A 14,705-nucleotide genomic window follows, 5' to 3' on the forward strand; every position below is an offset into this window, starting at 1 on the left:
ATTCTACAACCTTCAGGCGTACTCGGGGCCACTCTTCGGTGGGAATCCCTCTTCCCAGAAGACATGGAAGAAAAGATATTTCTTTGTCTCTGGGGATTGGGAGTTCGCCGATCCGAACAGAATGACCTCGGCTCGGGTTCCCAGAGCCTTTAGGATTCCAGGTGGGCATTGGGAGTTTGGGGCCGATCCGAGGACAATTTGCTTACGTCTTGTAATAATTGCATTTTTTTTTTTTTTTTTGTCTAACTCTTTTGGCTTTGTCTTTGCAGTCAGCTGGGGCAAGTATAAACTCCGAGGTGAGCTCAAGGACCAGATCGCCGCGATCAGGGACTCACCAGCAGAATACTTGTCAACCAAGTTTCTGCTCGGGGAAACCCAGATCAGACAGAGCGAGATCTCCTGGTTTGTACCCAGGTGGAATCCTAGGGCAGAAAGGGGAATGGCACCCACCGAACTGGAGGCTCGCCTGAGGAGGAAGGCTGCTCGGAGCGTCCAGAGGAGGGCCGCGGGGCGGGCCCCTGCCGAGCCGGTCCAGGCTCCTGCCCCAGCGGCAGCTCAGCCTAGATCACCTGCGCCGAGACCGACTCGGCAGGCAGAGAAGAGGAAAGCTCCCCAGGCCGAGGCCCCGGTGGAGAAGAGGGCTCGGGCCGGGGCCAGTGGTTCCGGTGCCGAGGCGTCCGGATCGGGGCCCCCGAAGGCGGTGGAGGTAGACCCTTGCCTCGAGCCGTTCGTCACAGGCTTTAAGCGTGTGATGACGCCGAAGGCGCTGGAGGGGCTGTGGACCGGTCATGGCGAGCCGGGCTTCAGCCACCAGGCATTGATCACATCCCGCCAGGCCATGATGGTAAGTTTTTTTTTTACTTCGGATTTTGTTTATCCGCTCGGTTCGGATTAGTAACAGATATGTTTTTCTTGCAGCTCGCCATGAGGCAGTTCGAGGCTGCTAAGGCCGCCGTCGATGCCGAGGCGAAACTGGAGAGGTTTCGGGCACGGGTCGTAGAGCTGAAAGAGAATTTGGCCGAGGCCGAGCGGACGGTCAATGCCGAGCGCGAACGGTCGGAGGGTCTGCAGTCCAGGCTGGCCAGGAAGGAGGAGGAGGTCGCTCGGCTCGGCAAGGAGCTTGCGTCCTCGGAGCAAAATGTGGCCGACTTGAGGCACTATGTCGGCGATCTCCAGCGAGACGTCGAGGCGGCCGAACGGAGGTTTGAAAATGCCGAGCTCCGACGTCGAGCTGAAATGCCGAGCGCTCAGGCACTTACCGATGCCCACTTCGAGGGGTATAAGGAGCTTCTGGATGAGATCAAGTCGAAGAGGCCGGACTGGGATGTTTCATTCCTTGGCGAGTCCGATGACGAGGGGGAGGATACCCAGGGGAGTCACCAGGACGAGCTTCCTCCTCCCGATCGCCAAGTCCCCGCCGAAGCCGAGCCAACTCCGGAAGATCCTCCACTGCCCGCGTACGAGCCGACTCCGATCCCCCCGGCCCCCGAATCCGATCCCAACGCTGAGATGCAGATCGGCGGGGTTGAGGTGGTGCAGCTCGGTGAGGAGACGCCTGAGGAGTCCATCGAGCCGATCCTGGAGGGCCCTGCCGAGCGATCTGCATGATGGCTTTATTTTGTTTTTGTTTTTCTCCCCGAGCCGAGGTGTGGCTCGGGTTTGATTTTTGAACAATATGTATTTGGATTTTATGTTTGTTAATTTATCGGTATTTTCTTTTTATGATACAAGTTGTTGTCAGTTCAGCTCGGAAATTAAGCAAAAGACATAACTAATAACACATGGGCAAGAAAATGATAAAAGTGAAAAACATAATAAAAACCAAGGCATTTTGAGATCGGCTCGGCATGCCGATCGCGATGAAAATGAATGGTAATGATAAATTAGAACTTGTCTTCGGATCAGCTTGATAAGCATAACCAAGATAAGTAGGAATGCAGTTTTTTGAGAAAAATATTCAAACCTACTTTCAGATCGGCTCGGTATGCACTCTGAAAGTTTTGGTTGGAGTGTATATTTTTCTTTTAGAAATATCCTGTTGAACGTTAGGACTGTAGGAAGTCACTTCGGCTCAGACAGGGATTTTTATAGACCTGATAAGTCTGTACCATGCCGAGCATTGGGCCGAAAGTGGCGCGCTAGTTCGGCACGGGAGTTTATAGACCTGATGAGTCTGTAATATGCCGAGCATCGGGCCGGAAATGGCGCGCCCGCTCGACACATGAGTTTATAGACCTGATGAGTCTGTAATATGCCGAGCATCGGGCCGGAAATGGCGCGCCCGCTCGACACATGAGTTTATAGACCTGATGAGTCTGTAATATGCCGAGCATCGGGCCGGAAATGGCGCGCCCGCTCGACACATGAGTTTATTATTTTTTCGAAGGAAACACTTAGATCTTTCCTCCTTGCTAGAAGTGTATAGGAGTAGAGTCCCCAGTGTTTGCTTCGAAAAATAAGAAGAAAAATGAATAGAAATGTGTTCATCTTTTCATTGATTGGAATGAGTGTTAGGTCGGACAGTCCCCGATCCTAACTACATTTTTACTGGTAATAAGTCTTCAAGTGTTCAGCGTTCCAGCTATGCTTGAGAGGCTTACCAGCCAGAGTGGCCAGGTTGTAAGTGCCGGGCTTGACTATGCCCGTGATTCTGTATGGTCCGGTCCAGTTCGGATCGAATGAGCTCTCCTTGATGGCAAGAGGATTCTTTTTCATGACGAGATTGCCCAATCCGAAGCTTCTGGGTCTGACCCTTTGATTGTAGTACTTGGCTACCCTCTGTTGGTAGGCGGCTCGGCAGAGATTGGCGTCGGTTCGCCTCTCCTCGATCATGTCCAGGCCGAGCCGAAGTCCGGCGTCATTGGTCTCGGGATTGTACGTGCCGGTCCGGAATGAAGGAGTCCCCATTTCGACCGGGACAACAGCGTCAGTTCCGAACGCCAATGCATAGGGTGTTTCCTTCGTGGAGTTGCGATAGGAAGTTCGGTAGGACCAAAGTACTTCTGGCAGGAGTTCAGGCCAATTTCCCTTAGCATTATCTAGTTTAGTCTTGAGGGTTTTCTTGATGATCTTGTTGATGGCCTCGACCTGTCCGTTCGACTGCGGATGGTAAGGCGTGGTGAAGCGCAAGTTGATGTTCAGACGTGAACAAAAACTCCTGAATTTCTTGCAGTCGAACTGCTTGCCATTGTCCGCAATGATGGTGTGCGGCATGCCGAACCGGCAAATGATGTTCTTCCAGACGAAGGTCTCCATCCGTTCGGCTGTGGTTGTGGCTAGCGGCTCGGCCTCGGCCCATTTGGTGAAGTAGTCGACTGCTACCACTGCCATGGTGACTTGCCCTTTTGCCTTCGGCATGGGGCCGATCAGATCGAGTCCCCACTGCGCGAACGGCCAGGGGCTGGATATGGAGGTCAGCAACTGGGGAGGTTGATGGGGAACCGCGGCAAATTGCTGGCATTTGATACAAGTGCGAGACAGATGATCTGCGTCCTTGTTCAGTGTTGGCCAGAAGTAACCCTGTCTGATCGTCTTGTAGGCGAGGGCCCTTCCTCCAGAGTGGTTTCCGCATATCCCCTCGTGGATTTCTCTCAGCACATCCTGACCTTCTTGGGGAGTGACACACCGCAAGTAAGGCAGGGAGAAACTCCTCTTGTAGAGCTGACCATCGATCATGCTGAACCGAGCCGACCTCGTTTTGATGAGACGTGCTTTATCCCTCTCCGGGGGAAGGATCCCGGAGACCAAGTAGCTGATGATCGGCGTCATCCAGTTCGGCTCGGCCTCGGTCTACATAATTGCGGCCTCGGTTTCGGCGGTGCTAGGTCTGTCCAGGATTTCGACTGGAACATGCCTGGCGGATCCGGTGTCTGTGGCCGAAGCCAGGCGTGCCAAGGCGTCGGCCCTGCAGTTTTCTGTCCTCGGGATTTGGGATATTTTGTATTCGTGGAAGTTCCCAAGTAGCAGACGAGTCTTCTCGAGGTAAGCAGTCATGCTGGGTTCTCGAGTCTCATACTCTCCCAGAATCTGATTGACGATTAGCTGAGAGTCGCTGAAGATGTTTAGTTTGGTCGCGCCAAGCTCCTTTGCCAATCTGAGCCCGGCGATGAGTGCCTCATACTCTGCTTCATTGTTTGATGCTTGAAAACTGAAGCGAAGAGCATACTCCATCACAACTTGTTCTGGGGAGATCAGAACAAGCCCGGCTCCGCTTCCCATGGCGTTGGAAGATCCGTCCACATAGAGGGTCCAGGTGAGAAGATCAACCTGGCCGCGTTCGCCGATTGTGTTCGGATCGGCTGCTGTTGTCATAGCGTCGGTGCGTGGTGGATCCTCCGTCGAGGTGGTCGACTCACAGATGAAGTCCGACATGGCCTGACCTTTGGTGGCCGTCCTGGGACGGTAGATGATGTCAAACTCGCCGAGCTCGATTGACCATTTGATGAGCCGACCCGAAGTCTCTGGTTTTGCCAGGATTTGTCTGAGCGGCTGGTCCGTCAAGACAACGATGGAATGAGCCTGGAAGTAGGGCCTTAATTTCCGAGCCGAGCTAACCAGGGCGAGAGCCATCTTCTCGAATTTTGGATACCTGGTCTCGGCATCGGCGAGGGCTCGACTCGTATAGAAGACGGGGTGTTGTACACCGCCGACCTCTCTTACCAGAACCGAGCTGAGAGCCGAGTCAGAGACAGAGAGGTAGAGGAAAAGTTCTTCACCTTCCTCTGGTTTGGATAAGATGGGAGGTTCCCCCATGTGCCTTTTCAGATCTTGAAAGGCCTGCTCGCATTGGGGGGTCCATTCTATGCTCTTCCCTGCTCCCCTTAAGGCTTTGAAGAAAGGGAGGCACCGGTCAGTAGATTTTGAGATGAACCGGTTCAGGGCGGCAACTCTTCCAGTCAGACTCTGGATTTCCTTGCGTGTCCTTGGGGACTTCATGTCGATCAAAGCCTGGATCTTCTCTGGGTTGGCCTCAATTCCCCGTTGACTGACCAGGTAGCCAAGGAACTTGCCTGACCGAACCCCAAAGACACATTTGGCTGGGTTCAGCCGCATCTGGTATTCTTTTAGGACTCCGAACATGTCTGAGAGGTCCTTGACGTGATCGTCCGCCTTGACGCTCTTGACCAGCATGTCATCCACGTAAACCTCTACGGATTTGCCGATGGAAGATCTGAACATGTGGTTGACCAGCCTTTGATAGGTGGCTCCGGCGTTTTTGAGGCCGAAGGGCATGACCTTGTAGCAGTACATGCCGCGATCAGTTATGAAAGATGTGCCTTCCTGGTCGGACTTATGCATCAGGATCTGGTTGTATCCAGAGTAGGCGTCCATGAAACTGAGGAGCTGATGTCCTGCTGTTGCATCGACGAGCTGATCTATTCTGGGCAAGGGAAAACTATCCTTGGGACAAGCCCTGTTCAGATCGGTGAAGTCCACGCACATCCTCCACTTCCCGTTGTTCTTTTTCACCATGACCACGTTGGCGAGCCAGTCGGGGTAGTTGACCTCCCGGATGAACCCGTTGTTTTGTAACTTGGTTACCTCTTCAGCCATGGCGGCGTATCGGACCGGATCGTATGACCTCCTCTTCTGACGGACCGGTTTGCATCCCGGGTCAGTGTTCAGCCTGTGGGTGATCACGTCAGACGATATGCCTGACATGTCATCGTAAGACCAGGCGAACACTTCCGCGTTGGCACGGAGGAAGTCAATTATGGCGGAGCGCTGCTCGGGGCTGACCTGAGTCCCCACTCGGACGAGCCGATCCGGTGTCTCGGCCGAGATTGGCACTTCCTCCCAAGCCTCGGCGGGGAGGGGCCGAGAATCTGAGCTCGGCTCGGAAGTGAAGTCGAATGTCTCCGCCCTCGGCCATCTGCCCGAATCGGCGATGGAGTCAAGTTCCTGCGAGTTCGGCAGCTGACCCTTCTGCTTGATCGAAGCGGCGTAGCATGACCGAGCCGAGCACTGGTCTCCCTGGATGACAATGCAGTCGTCGCCCACCGGACATTTGATGAGGAGGTTGGCGTAATGGACGATGCAGTCAAGGTCGACCAGAGCCGGTCTGCCCAGAATGATGTTGTAGGCTGACGGCCGCTTGACGACAATGAAGTACGTCATGCAGGTCTTCTTGATCGGCCCCTTCCCGAGCGAAAGGGGAAGGTAGATGTGTCCGAGGGGTTGAACCACTTCTCCCCCGAACCCGACCAAGGCAGGTGTATCGGTCTCCAGCTTATCCTCGCCGATGCCCATCTGCGCGAACGCAGAGTGGTAGAGGATGTTGACTGAGCTCCCTCCATCGACGAAGGAACGCGCGACGGTTGTTCCGGCCACCTCAGCCACTATGACGACCGGATCATAGTGGGGGAAGATGATCTCGTTTGCCTCGTTCGGCTCAAAGGTGACCGGCGCCCAGTCCTTCCGCTGTCTTTTTGAAGTGCTGGGCTGACCTGCCTGGATCGACAGGGACTCGTGAGCTTGAGCCGCCTGCCTGACATACTCCTTCTGGGATCGGTTAGAGCTTCCCACGAAGGTCGGTCCCCCGCCGATTGATCCGATGGCAGCATCCTGGACCTCGATGGTGTTGGTGGGCTTCTTCGGCGCGGCCTTGGGCACCCTAGGCCCACCGGCCAGGAATTGATTGATCTTACCCGCCCGGGCAAGAGTCTCAATCCCGTCGCGGAGGGCGTAGCAATCACCCGTGACGTGGCCGTGATTGGAATGGTATTTACAGAAGACGCCCTCCTTGATTTTGTCTGGGGGTGGTCCCTTGATCTCCCTTGCGACTGGGAGTTGGTCCTTGACCTTGGAGTAGATTGTCTCCAGACCGGCGTTGAGGGGAGTGTACTCCGTGTACTGGACAAACTTGGGTCCCTTGCCCAGAAGTTGGCGTGGCTCCTCGGTCCTGGTCTTCTTGGGTTGGACCTGGGGTTTGGGACTTGCGACCTCTCCCTCCTTCCTTTTGGTCGAGGTCGGCCTGGGATTCAGGGCCTCCACCTGAGCGTCCCACTCCTCAGCCCGTGCCCACTTAGTGGCTTCGGCAGAAAGCTCATCGTAAGTGGAGGGAGGATTCCTCATTAGGTGGGAGCGGAGTCCCCCGGCGTGCAGACCCTGCATGAGGGCATTCTTAGCTGACCTATCGTCGCAATCGTCGCACTTCGTATATTCGATGTTGAAGCGGATTAGATAGGCCTTGAGGCTCTCCCCTTCCTGCTGTTTGATGAGCGACATATCGTTCAAGTTGTAGAGTCGTTCGGATACAACCCGATATCTCGCCAGGAAGGCCCTCCGGAGGTCGGGGAAAAAGTCGATGGAGTTCGGTTGGAGGGTTCGGAACCAACCCCGAGCCGAGCCCTTCAAGGTCGAAGGGAAGATTCTGCACTTCGTGGCTTCAGATGCCTGGCGGGCCTCCATGGCGTATCTGAAGCTGTCGAGATGGTCGTAGGGGTCCTTGGTCCCGTCATACTGATCCATCTTGGGGGGCTTGGTGTCGCGGGAGACCTCAGCATCCATGATTCTGCTGGTGTACGGGAGGGGGAGTTCCTCTCCGTGGTCGGCCCTACCAGTGTATCCCCTGGACATTTCGACATGGCCGAGCCGGTCGTGGACGCTTCGGATTTGGTCCTGGACCAAAGTCCGAACAAGATTTTCCACATTGGGCGGGGTCGGCTCGGCCACATTCTCCCCTGAGCACTCGGCCTGGTTGCCGAGTCTCTCGCTCACCGGCTGACGAGTGAGCCTCTCGCTCGCCGGTTGTCGATCCGACATGATCATGGTAGATCCCAGTCGGTCGCTCACTGATCGCCTCCCCGAGTGAGCTCCTGATGGGGAAGGATCCTGGCTGGCGATAGGGCCGAGTCTATTCCGAATCGGGCCCCTGGTTTCAGTTGAACCGGCCGGACTGTTGGCCCCCAATCTTGATTGGGCCGGGGGTCGTCGGTTTGTATTCGGGTCGGCACGGTTTCCGCCCGAATTCCTGGGGGCATGCTTCCCGAAAGCCGCCTGTTTTTGCTGAAGAAGACGGTGGGCGTTCAGGCATTCGGCCTGTTCGGCCGGGGGCATATCTTCGAAGCCCGGGAAGACGTAATCAGAATCCTGCCGATCGGTCTGGTCGTTCGGCTCGGCAGGAATGCTCTGCTGAGAAGGAGACGGTGAAAGGACTTCCTGCTCGGTTCGGGTCCGGCGCGATCGGAAACCCGATCCCCCACTGTTCTCGAGCTGAGCACGATGGCGTGCAAGTTCCTCCGCCAGCTCGGCTTGTTTTGCGAGCAGCTCGTTATTCTGCTTCAGGAGTGCATTCTCAGCGGCCAGGTGTCGCTGACTCTCCTTAAGGAGTTTGTGAGCGGCTCGGATTTTGGAGGAACCTTTGGACTTTGGTGTCCTGGGGAGTTGTGCTCCCCTCGTTTTCTCAGGTGTCTCAGGCTGATGTTGTTCATCATTCTGAGACGCTCCTGAAGAAGAACTGGTGTCCCGAAATATGGTAGTCATGATGACTTGCGTGGAGGAAGAGCTTAGCGCTTGCGGTGATGAACACAACGGCTGAAGTCAGCTTCCCACAGACGGCGCCAATCTGTTGATGCAAATTCTCGTAAGGTAGATACAACAACTTAGATAAGTTGACCTGGCTGATCAGGTGCTTTGCTGGATGATGAAGTGGATGCTGGTTGAGATCTTCCTGTAGACAAAAACAAGATCAAAGGAGATGGACCGGTGTGGTACCAGCCAAACACACTCCGATGATGAAATCAGTGGTGGTGTTTGATGGTGGATGAGGAAGAACAAAGGAAGAACTTGGGAGAATGGGAAGAACAAGGCAAATGTTCTGGGTTATTCTCAGCAAGTTGGGTAGGCTTTTTTTTTAGAAAGGAATACAAGTGTTTTGCGTGTATGTTTGTAGATTGCTAGATCCCTCATTTTGTGCATATGACTTGGTATATATAAGCAAAGGAAACCTTAATGAGTAAGATACCTGCATGTGAATGAATGGTTGCCAAAGACCCACGCACCTGGTCAGACCTAGTTGCATGCTCAGCTGCTTGCTTCCTCAGCATTTAATGCTGCATTGAATGCTCCATTAAATGCAAGGTTGGAAGGTTCAGGTAGACTGCTCCAACATTCATGAATGCAGGCCTGATATTCTATCTGTCAAAAGAATGTGTCAGGTGCATTTAAGTGTGGCGGTTCGTCCCAGCGTGATCTTCCTGGGAATGGCGGCGGAGAGCCGAGCCGAGCCGATACGAACACATGTTCCCATGCGAAGACACGAAGTCCATATGTGGTCGGATCGGGCATGGGACTCCAAGCCGAGCCAGTCCATAGATTGGAGTCTTTCCGAGCCCTAACTGGTCGACGCCAGAACTCGGAAGGAAGCCATCTCGTGTGCCGAGCCGAGCCGGGATGATCGTGGGAAGATGGACACTCGATCCCAAGGAAGATCATCGGTTCGGCTCGGACCGAACAAGGAGGGGCGGTGTGGAGATCCGGTCTGAGCTGGTAGAGGAAGTGCTGATCAGTGATGACGTGGAAGTCAAAGTTTGACCACTGAGAATCAACTCCGAGGTGGATGTTTGACCAGCCACGTGTCGAGCTGTGATTGGCTGTTCGGGTCGATGTGGGTTTTCCCACAAACAATTGCATACATTAAAAAAGTGACACAACAATCCACAATCAAACTCCATACCTAAAATGAAAACATTGCTTCTATGAATTGGAGATTAGTAGAGCTGAATCCGAATCTGCTCACGAATATTATGTAATTAATAAAAGAAAGGAGGAAAGCACGACATCGAAGGCGCGCGGATGTAACGGTCCATATAAAAAGCAGCGGCCGGCATGCTAAATGCTAATGCTTGTTATTGTAATGTGACAGTTGGGTTCTGATAACGCCGGCAAAATTAACAGATTCTTAAATATTAATTTGCATAGTAAATGGTACCATATCACCACTTCCAGCTGTTTGGTACGTAGTCGCTTAAAATTCATTTGGGATATTACACCATTATTCCTCCTACAAAATATCAAAATTATATCAAAGGAAACTGGAAAAGTACATAGAAATTAAATTAGCATACGAATGAGTTAAATGACTAATCAGCACTGAATCCCTCTAAAAGTTTTAGGAGATTTTTTGTATGATTAGCAATATTACGTAGTATACCAATATAATGTTATAAAAAAACTAAAAAATAACACCTATACAGTTATTAATAGGGATATATTTCAATCAAATCGAATCAGAAATAGAATATTTTAATTTCAATTCAAAAAATTTCAAAATGAAATTTATATTTTAATTTCCATTCCAAAAAATTGAAATTTCAACATCTTATTCCGATTCGAAATTTTTGATTTTTTTATTTAATATCACATTTTTCAGAATTTTCGGATAAAAAATTGAAAATTTTCAGATTATTTTTAGAACATCTTCAGATTTTTTTTTTTGTAAATAATAATGAAATTAACAAAAATAAAAAAATAAAAGACAATAGATTCTGATGCGTTTCAATGTAATTAAACTCTATGTCTAATTTTGAAAAGAATATACAAAATGTTAATTTAAATAACATTTAGAACCATACCATAGCATAAACAAATCTAGAAAAGCAATAAAAAAAATCTAGCATGTTTTCATTGCATGGAAAAACAAGGAGGTAGTGTTTGCACTTGCTTTTATAAACTAAATAAATGATAAAATATATAATATTAATATAAATACGGAATCAATTGACATAATTTTAAAAATATCGGATCAGGATGCATCCGAAAAATTTCGGCCATTTTTTTATCAAAATTTTCAAATTTTGGATTTGATTTGGATATTTCAAAATTGAAAATTTTCATATCGAAATCGATCGGATTCGGATCTTCCAATCCAAATCACACCCCTAGTTATTAATATAGTATATTATGTCTAGATTAATTATTTGAATAGATTTGTTATATCACCTTAACATGTCATGTTATTTTACAGTTGACCAGAAAAATTACTACGCCTAGCATTACAAAAATTACATGATTAACATCTATCAGAAAGAGAAAAAAAAATTGAAATATTGCCCACCAATGTCATTTACCGGAAAAATTTTAGATGGAGCAAAAATTGCTTAAGAGAACAGATGGGAAAATTTCTTGTTAATTTTTTTACTTCATAGCACATGATCTTATCACCTAGAGCCTATTGTTACAACAAACTCAACAGTTTTTTTGACTTTGTAAGTGAAGCCATTAATTTAGATTCCTTTCTTTCTGATGCTTTTTCCTTTATTGTTCACAAATCTCACCTTATTCTAGTAATTTAGTCGGACCCAATTGTTTAAATGTGATAAAATCAAAAGTTGAGAGCATACTAGGAAAAGAGTAACTTAATTTTTGATGAATAAGTCTATTGAAACCCACAAATATAGGTTAATTCAGCAAATGTAGCAATGGAATAACAAGCCAATTAGAATTTTTATTTCTTTCCTAAAAGAATGAAAAAAGAAAAAGAAGAATCATTAACAAATGGGAAAAAGGAGGATGAAGCAGTAGAATAACAACCACCTTTATGTATGGGAAAATATAAAATTTAACTATTTTATAGATATAGCTACAAGATATGAAAATAAGCCTGGTGAAATATAATAATAAATTTGAGTTTCTATGGATCATGCCATGTAATTATGTGCATAAAAAAAGATTGCAATTTGCAAATGAACCAAAAATGGCCGCTCATAAATTTTGAACAAAAAACCATGTTACACAGTCAATTTGGTCTTGAAACTAGCAAATCCATAATGGTCTTGGCAATGAGTACCACACACTACACTACCACTATACACATACACACCTTCACTCACAAAGCATGGTATGGAAAGAGTTTAAGTTTAATTCCATAATCCAAAAAGTGGTAAAAAGAAAAGTTTACTACTGAAATGGGCAAGCATTGCATGTTACTTGTCCCTCTTTCTCCATTCATGATCACACTTTTTTAATTTTTGGCACACTAAAAAATTAATGAGCTTATTATCATTCTTCTTTTTTTATTTTAACATTTTACAACTGTTTTTTCTTTAAATTTTTGGTTTCATATTTTGTTTATGTTAAAATGATATAATTTTGGGGTTGTGTGTGTCTTTTGGTGAAGGAATGCTTGTCACCTACTCCTTTTAAGTTCCCAAATCTCTCCATACTACTCTTTCAAAGGCCAAAGCTTTAGAGAGAGAGAGAGAGAAAGAGAGAGAGAGAGAGCGCAAGAGTTGATCTTTGCTTGCCTCTACTGTGCTCTGCTCTACTTTTCTTTGCTGTGTACTGTGCCAATGGAGAGGCACAAATGCAAGCTGTGCGCTCGGAGTTTCGCTAATGGCAGAGCATTGGGTGGCCACATGAAGGCTCACTTGGCCACCCTTCCTCTTCCCCCAAAGACCCACCAACTCGCTCACCCTGACCCGTCTTCTGACTCGGCCTCTTCTTCATCTTCGTCTTCAGGTGAAGAACCAGAAGATGAAGAACAACAAGAACAGCAAGTCGAAGAAGCAGAGGATCCGGAGAAGGCTTTGGTTTATGGGTTGAGAGAGAATCCGAAGAAAAGTTTCAGGCTTGCAGATCCCGAGTTCTCTTTTGCAGTCGATGCCGGGTCTGTCATTCAGGACAGAGAGAGCGAGACCGAGTCGAGAAACCCAACTCGGAGACGATCCAAGCGGAATCGGAGACCCTTTGTGGCAGAGAATCAGAGGCACAAATTGGAGTTGCTCAAGAAACCCAAGTTGATGACAACGACAACTACAACAACAACATCAACATCAACACCAACACCGAGTTTGGCTGAGTCGACTCAGCCGGCGGCGGCGGAGCCGGAACCGGTGAGTTCGGTGTCGGACACTTCCCCAGAAGAAGATGTTGCCATGTGTCTGATGATGCTGTCGAGAGATGTGTGGATGAGAACAAATGATGGGGAAGCAGATCAAGAACAAGGTAAGCAAGTGGTGGATGAGTCAGTGGAATTGGGTGTGGAGATCAAATTGGAGAAGAAAGTTCGAGGAGGGAGGAATCGGTGCGAGAAGTGCAACAAGGTGTTTCGATCTTATCAGGCAATGTGTGGACACAAGAAGATTTGCCTCCGCAATGAAGCAGAAGCTAAAAGCAATGCAGCAGCTAATAATGAGAAGCTGTTTGAGTGCCCATTTTGCTGCAAGATTTTTGGCTCTGGTCAAGCCTTGGGCGGCCACAAAAGATCTCACCTTTTGGGTTCTTCTTCTTCTTCAAGAATGGGGGGTGGGGTGGGTGCCAAAATCAAAGCCAGAGAGAGTTTCATAGATCTCAACATGCCTGCTCCTCAAGAAGAAGATGATTTCAGTGTGCTGTCTGATGCTTAACAATGTGGGTGGGATGTGGTTCATCTTGGGATCTGAGGTAAAATTTTATTGTTTTGAGCAATGAGATCAAATGGGTGAAAAACAAAAAAAGAAGAAAAGAAGAAAAGAACAAAACAAACTTTTCATTTTTCATTCATTCAAAAGATCATTTGCTCTTGAATTTCAGCTATTGGGATTGTTCATTCTTGACCCACTATTCATTTGTTTCTGTTCTTTCAAACAACTTCTTAGTGTTTGGTCAAGGTTCAACTGCAGTAACAACTTGTTATGTATTGTTGACTAGAATACAGTGACTAGAATACAGAAACTGAGAAGAAAAGTTCAATTCAATTGTTTATTATATAGCAAATTCCAACTATTGGGTTACTGCTAGCAATTAGCAAAAGTCAAGAAGTTACAAGTGGTGGTACTATTTGTTTTATTCAATAGCAGATTATTAATTAGGTACACCTCCCATTGTTAGATGGGATGGAATATTAGTATATAATCTTTTTGTTCAATCTTTTGCTTGTAGTGGCCAAAAAAAAAAAAAAAATCTTTTGCTTGTGGATCAAAACTTGTTCTGGGGAATTCTGCATTGCTGTTGTTAATGTGCTCTGCTGCTTCTTCTGTTTGGTTCAGGTCCAGTTTTCCAGTTATTCTTGTAAATTGTCCTATCCCTTAAAAAAAATATCTAAAAACTTAATGTTCATTTTTCTATCATTGTTGTCCTTGTCCCATTTGCTCTCTCTCAATAGACCCTTTCAGTTGGTTGTTGTTTTAGCTTGAAGCATAAGATCAATGATTTGATGATGAACCACAAGCTGCAGACTTTTCTATTATAATGACCAAAATAACCTCGCAAGGAGAAGCCAATGACATTTTTTGTGTGATGGGATATCTTTGAGTGTGACCGGAGAAGATCCCAATCCCTTCATTTTCTGAAGATAACAAAAAGATTTAAATTAATATCTGCCTTGAAATGAACGAAGTATCCGGGTAAAAGGAGTTGCCTATCTGCCATACTATTCTTATCGAAGAATCAGTCAGACACTTACAGGCTTACTATTGAATCCTTCCTGTGAATGACTTTATATCCCTTTTTTAAATTCATAAAAGATTAGTGGTCGATAAAAAGGACAATTTAAAGGGCTTAATTGATTGGTTTATGTGACAACATGGTGTGTTCATGTACGTTGGAAACTTATAGGTTATAGCTTTGTATAATAGATTATAAGGAGTTGGACTTTTTCACACATTGTCAATGGATTTTTCATTAAATACTCCAATTTTCTAATGGTCTTAGTGCCAAATTATTCACATGTGGCCGTATACTATTAATACATACAGTGAGGCAGTCACGGAGTCAAGATATAAAAT

General features: G+C 47.7%; 1 protein-coding gene across 1 annotated transcript; it reads left to right on the forward strand.

Moving 5' to 3' along the window:
• The first annotated feature begins 12,203 nt into the window (after window positions 1-12,203).
• Window positions 12,204-14,015, forward strand: LOC147273771 (zinc finger protein ZAT9-like). The gene has a single exon (XM_086257295.1). It carries the CDS (start codon window positions 12,291-12,293, stop codon window positions 13,344-13,346), a length of 1,056 nt encoding a protein of 351 aa, XP_086113421.1. The 5' UTR covers window positions 12,204-12,290; the 3' UTR covers window positions 13,347-14,015.
• Window positions 14,016-14,705: the final 690 nt, after the last annotated feature.

The sequence above is a fragment of the Dryas octopetala genome, chromosome 9, assembly GCF_963921425.1.
Source record: "Dryas octopetala chromosome 9, drDryOcto1.1, whole genome shotgun sequence".
NCBI classification, from domain to species: Eukaryota; Viridiplantae; Streptophyta; class Magnoliopsida; order Rosales; family Rosaceae; genus Dryas; species Dryas octopetala.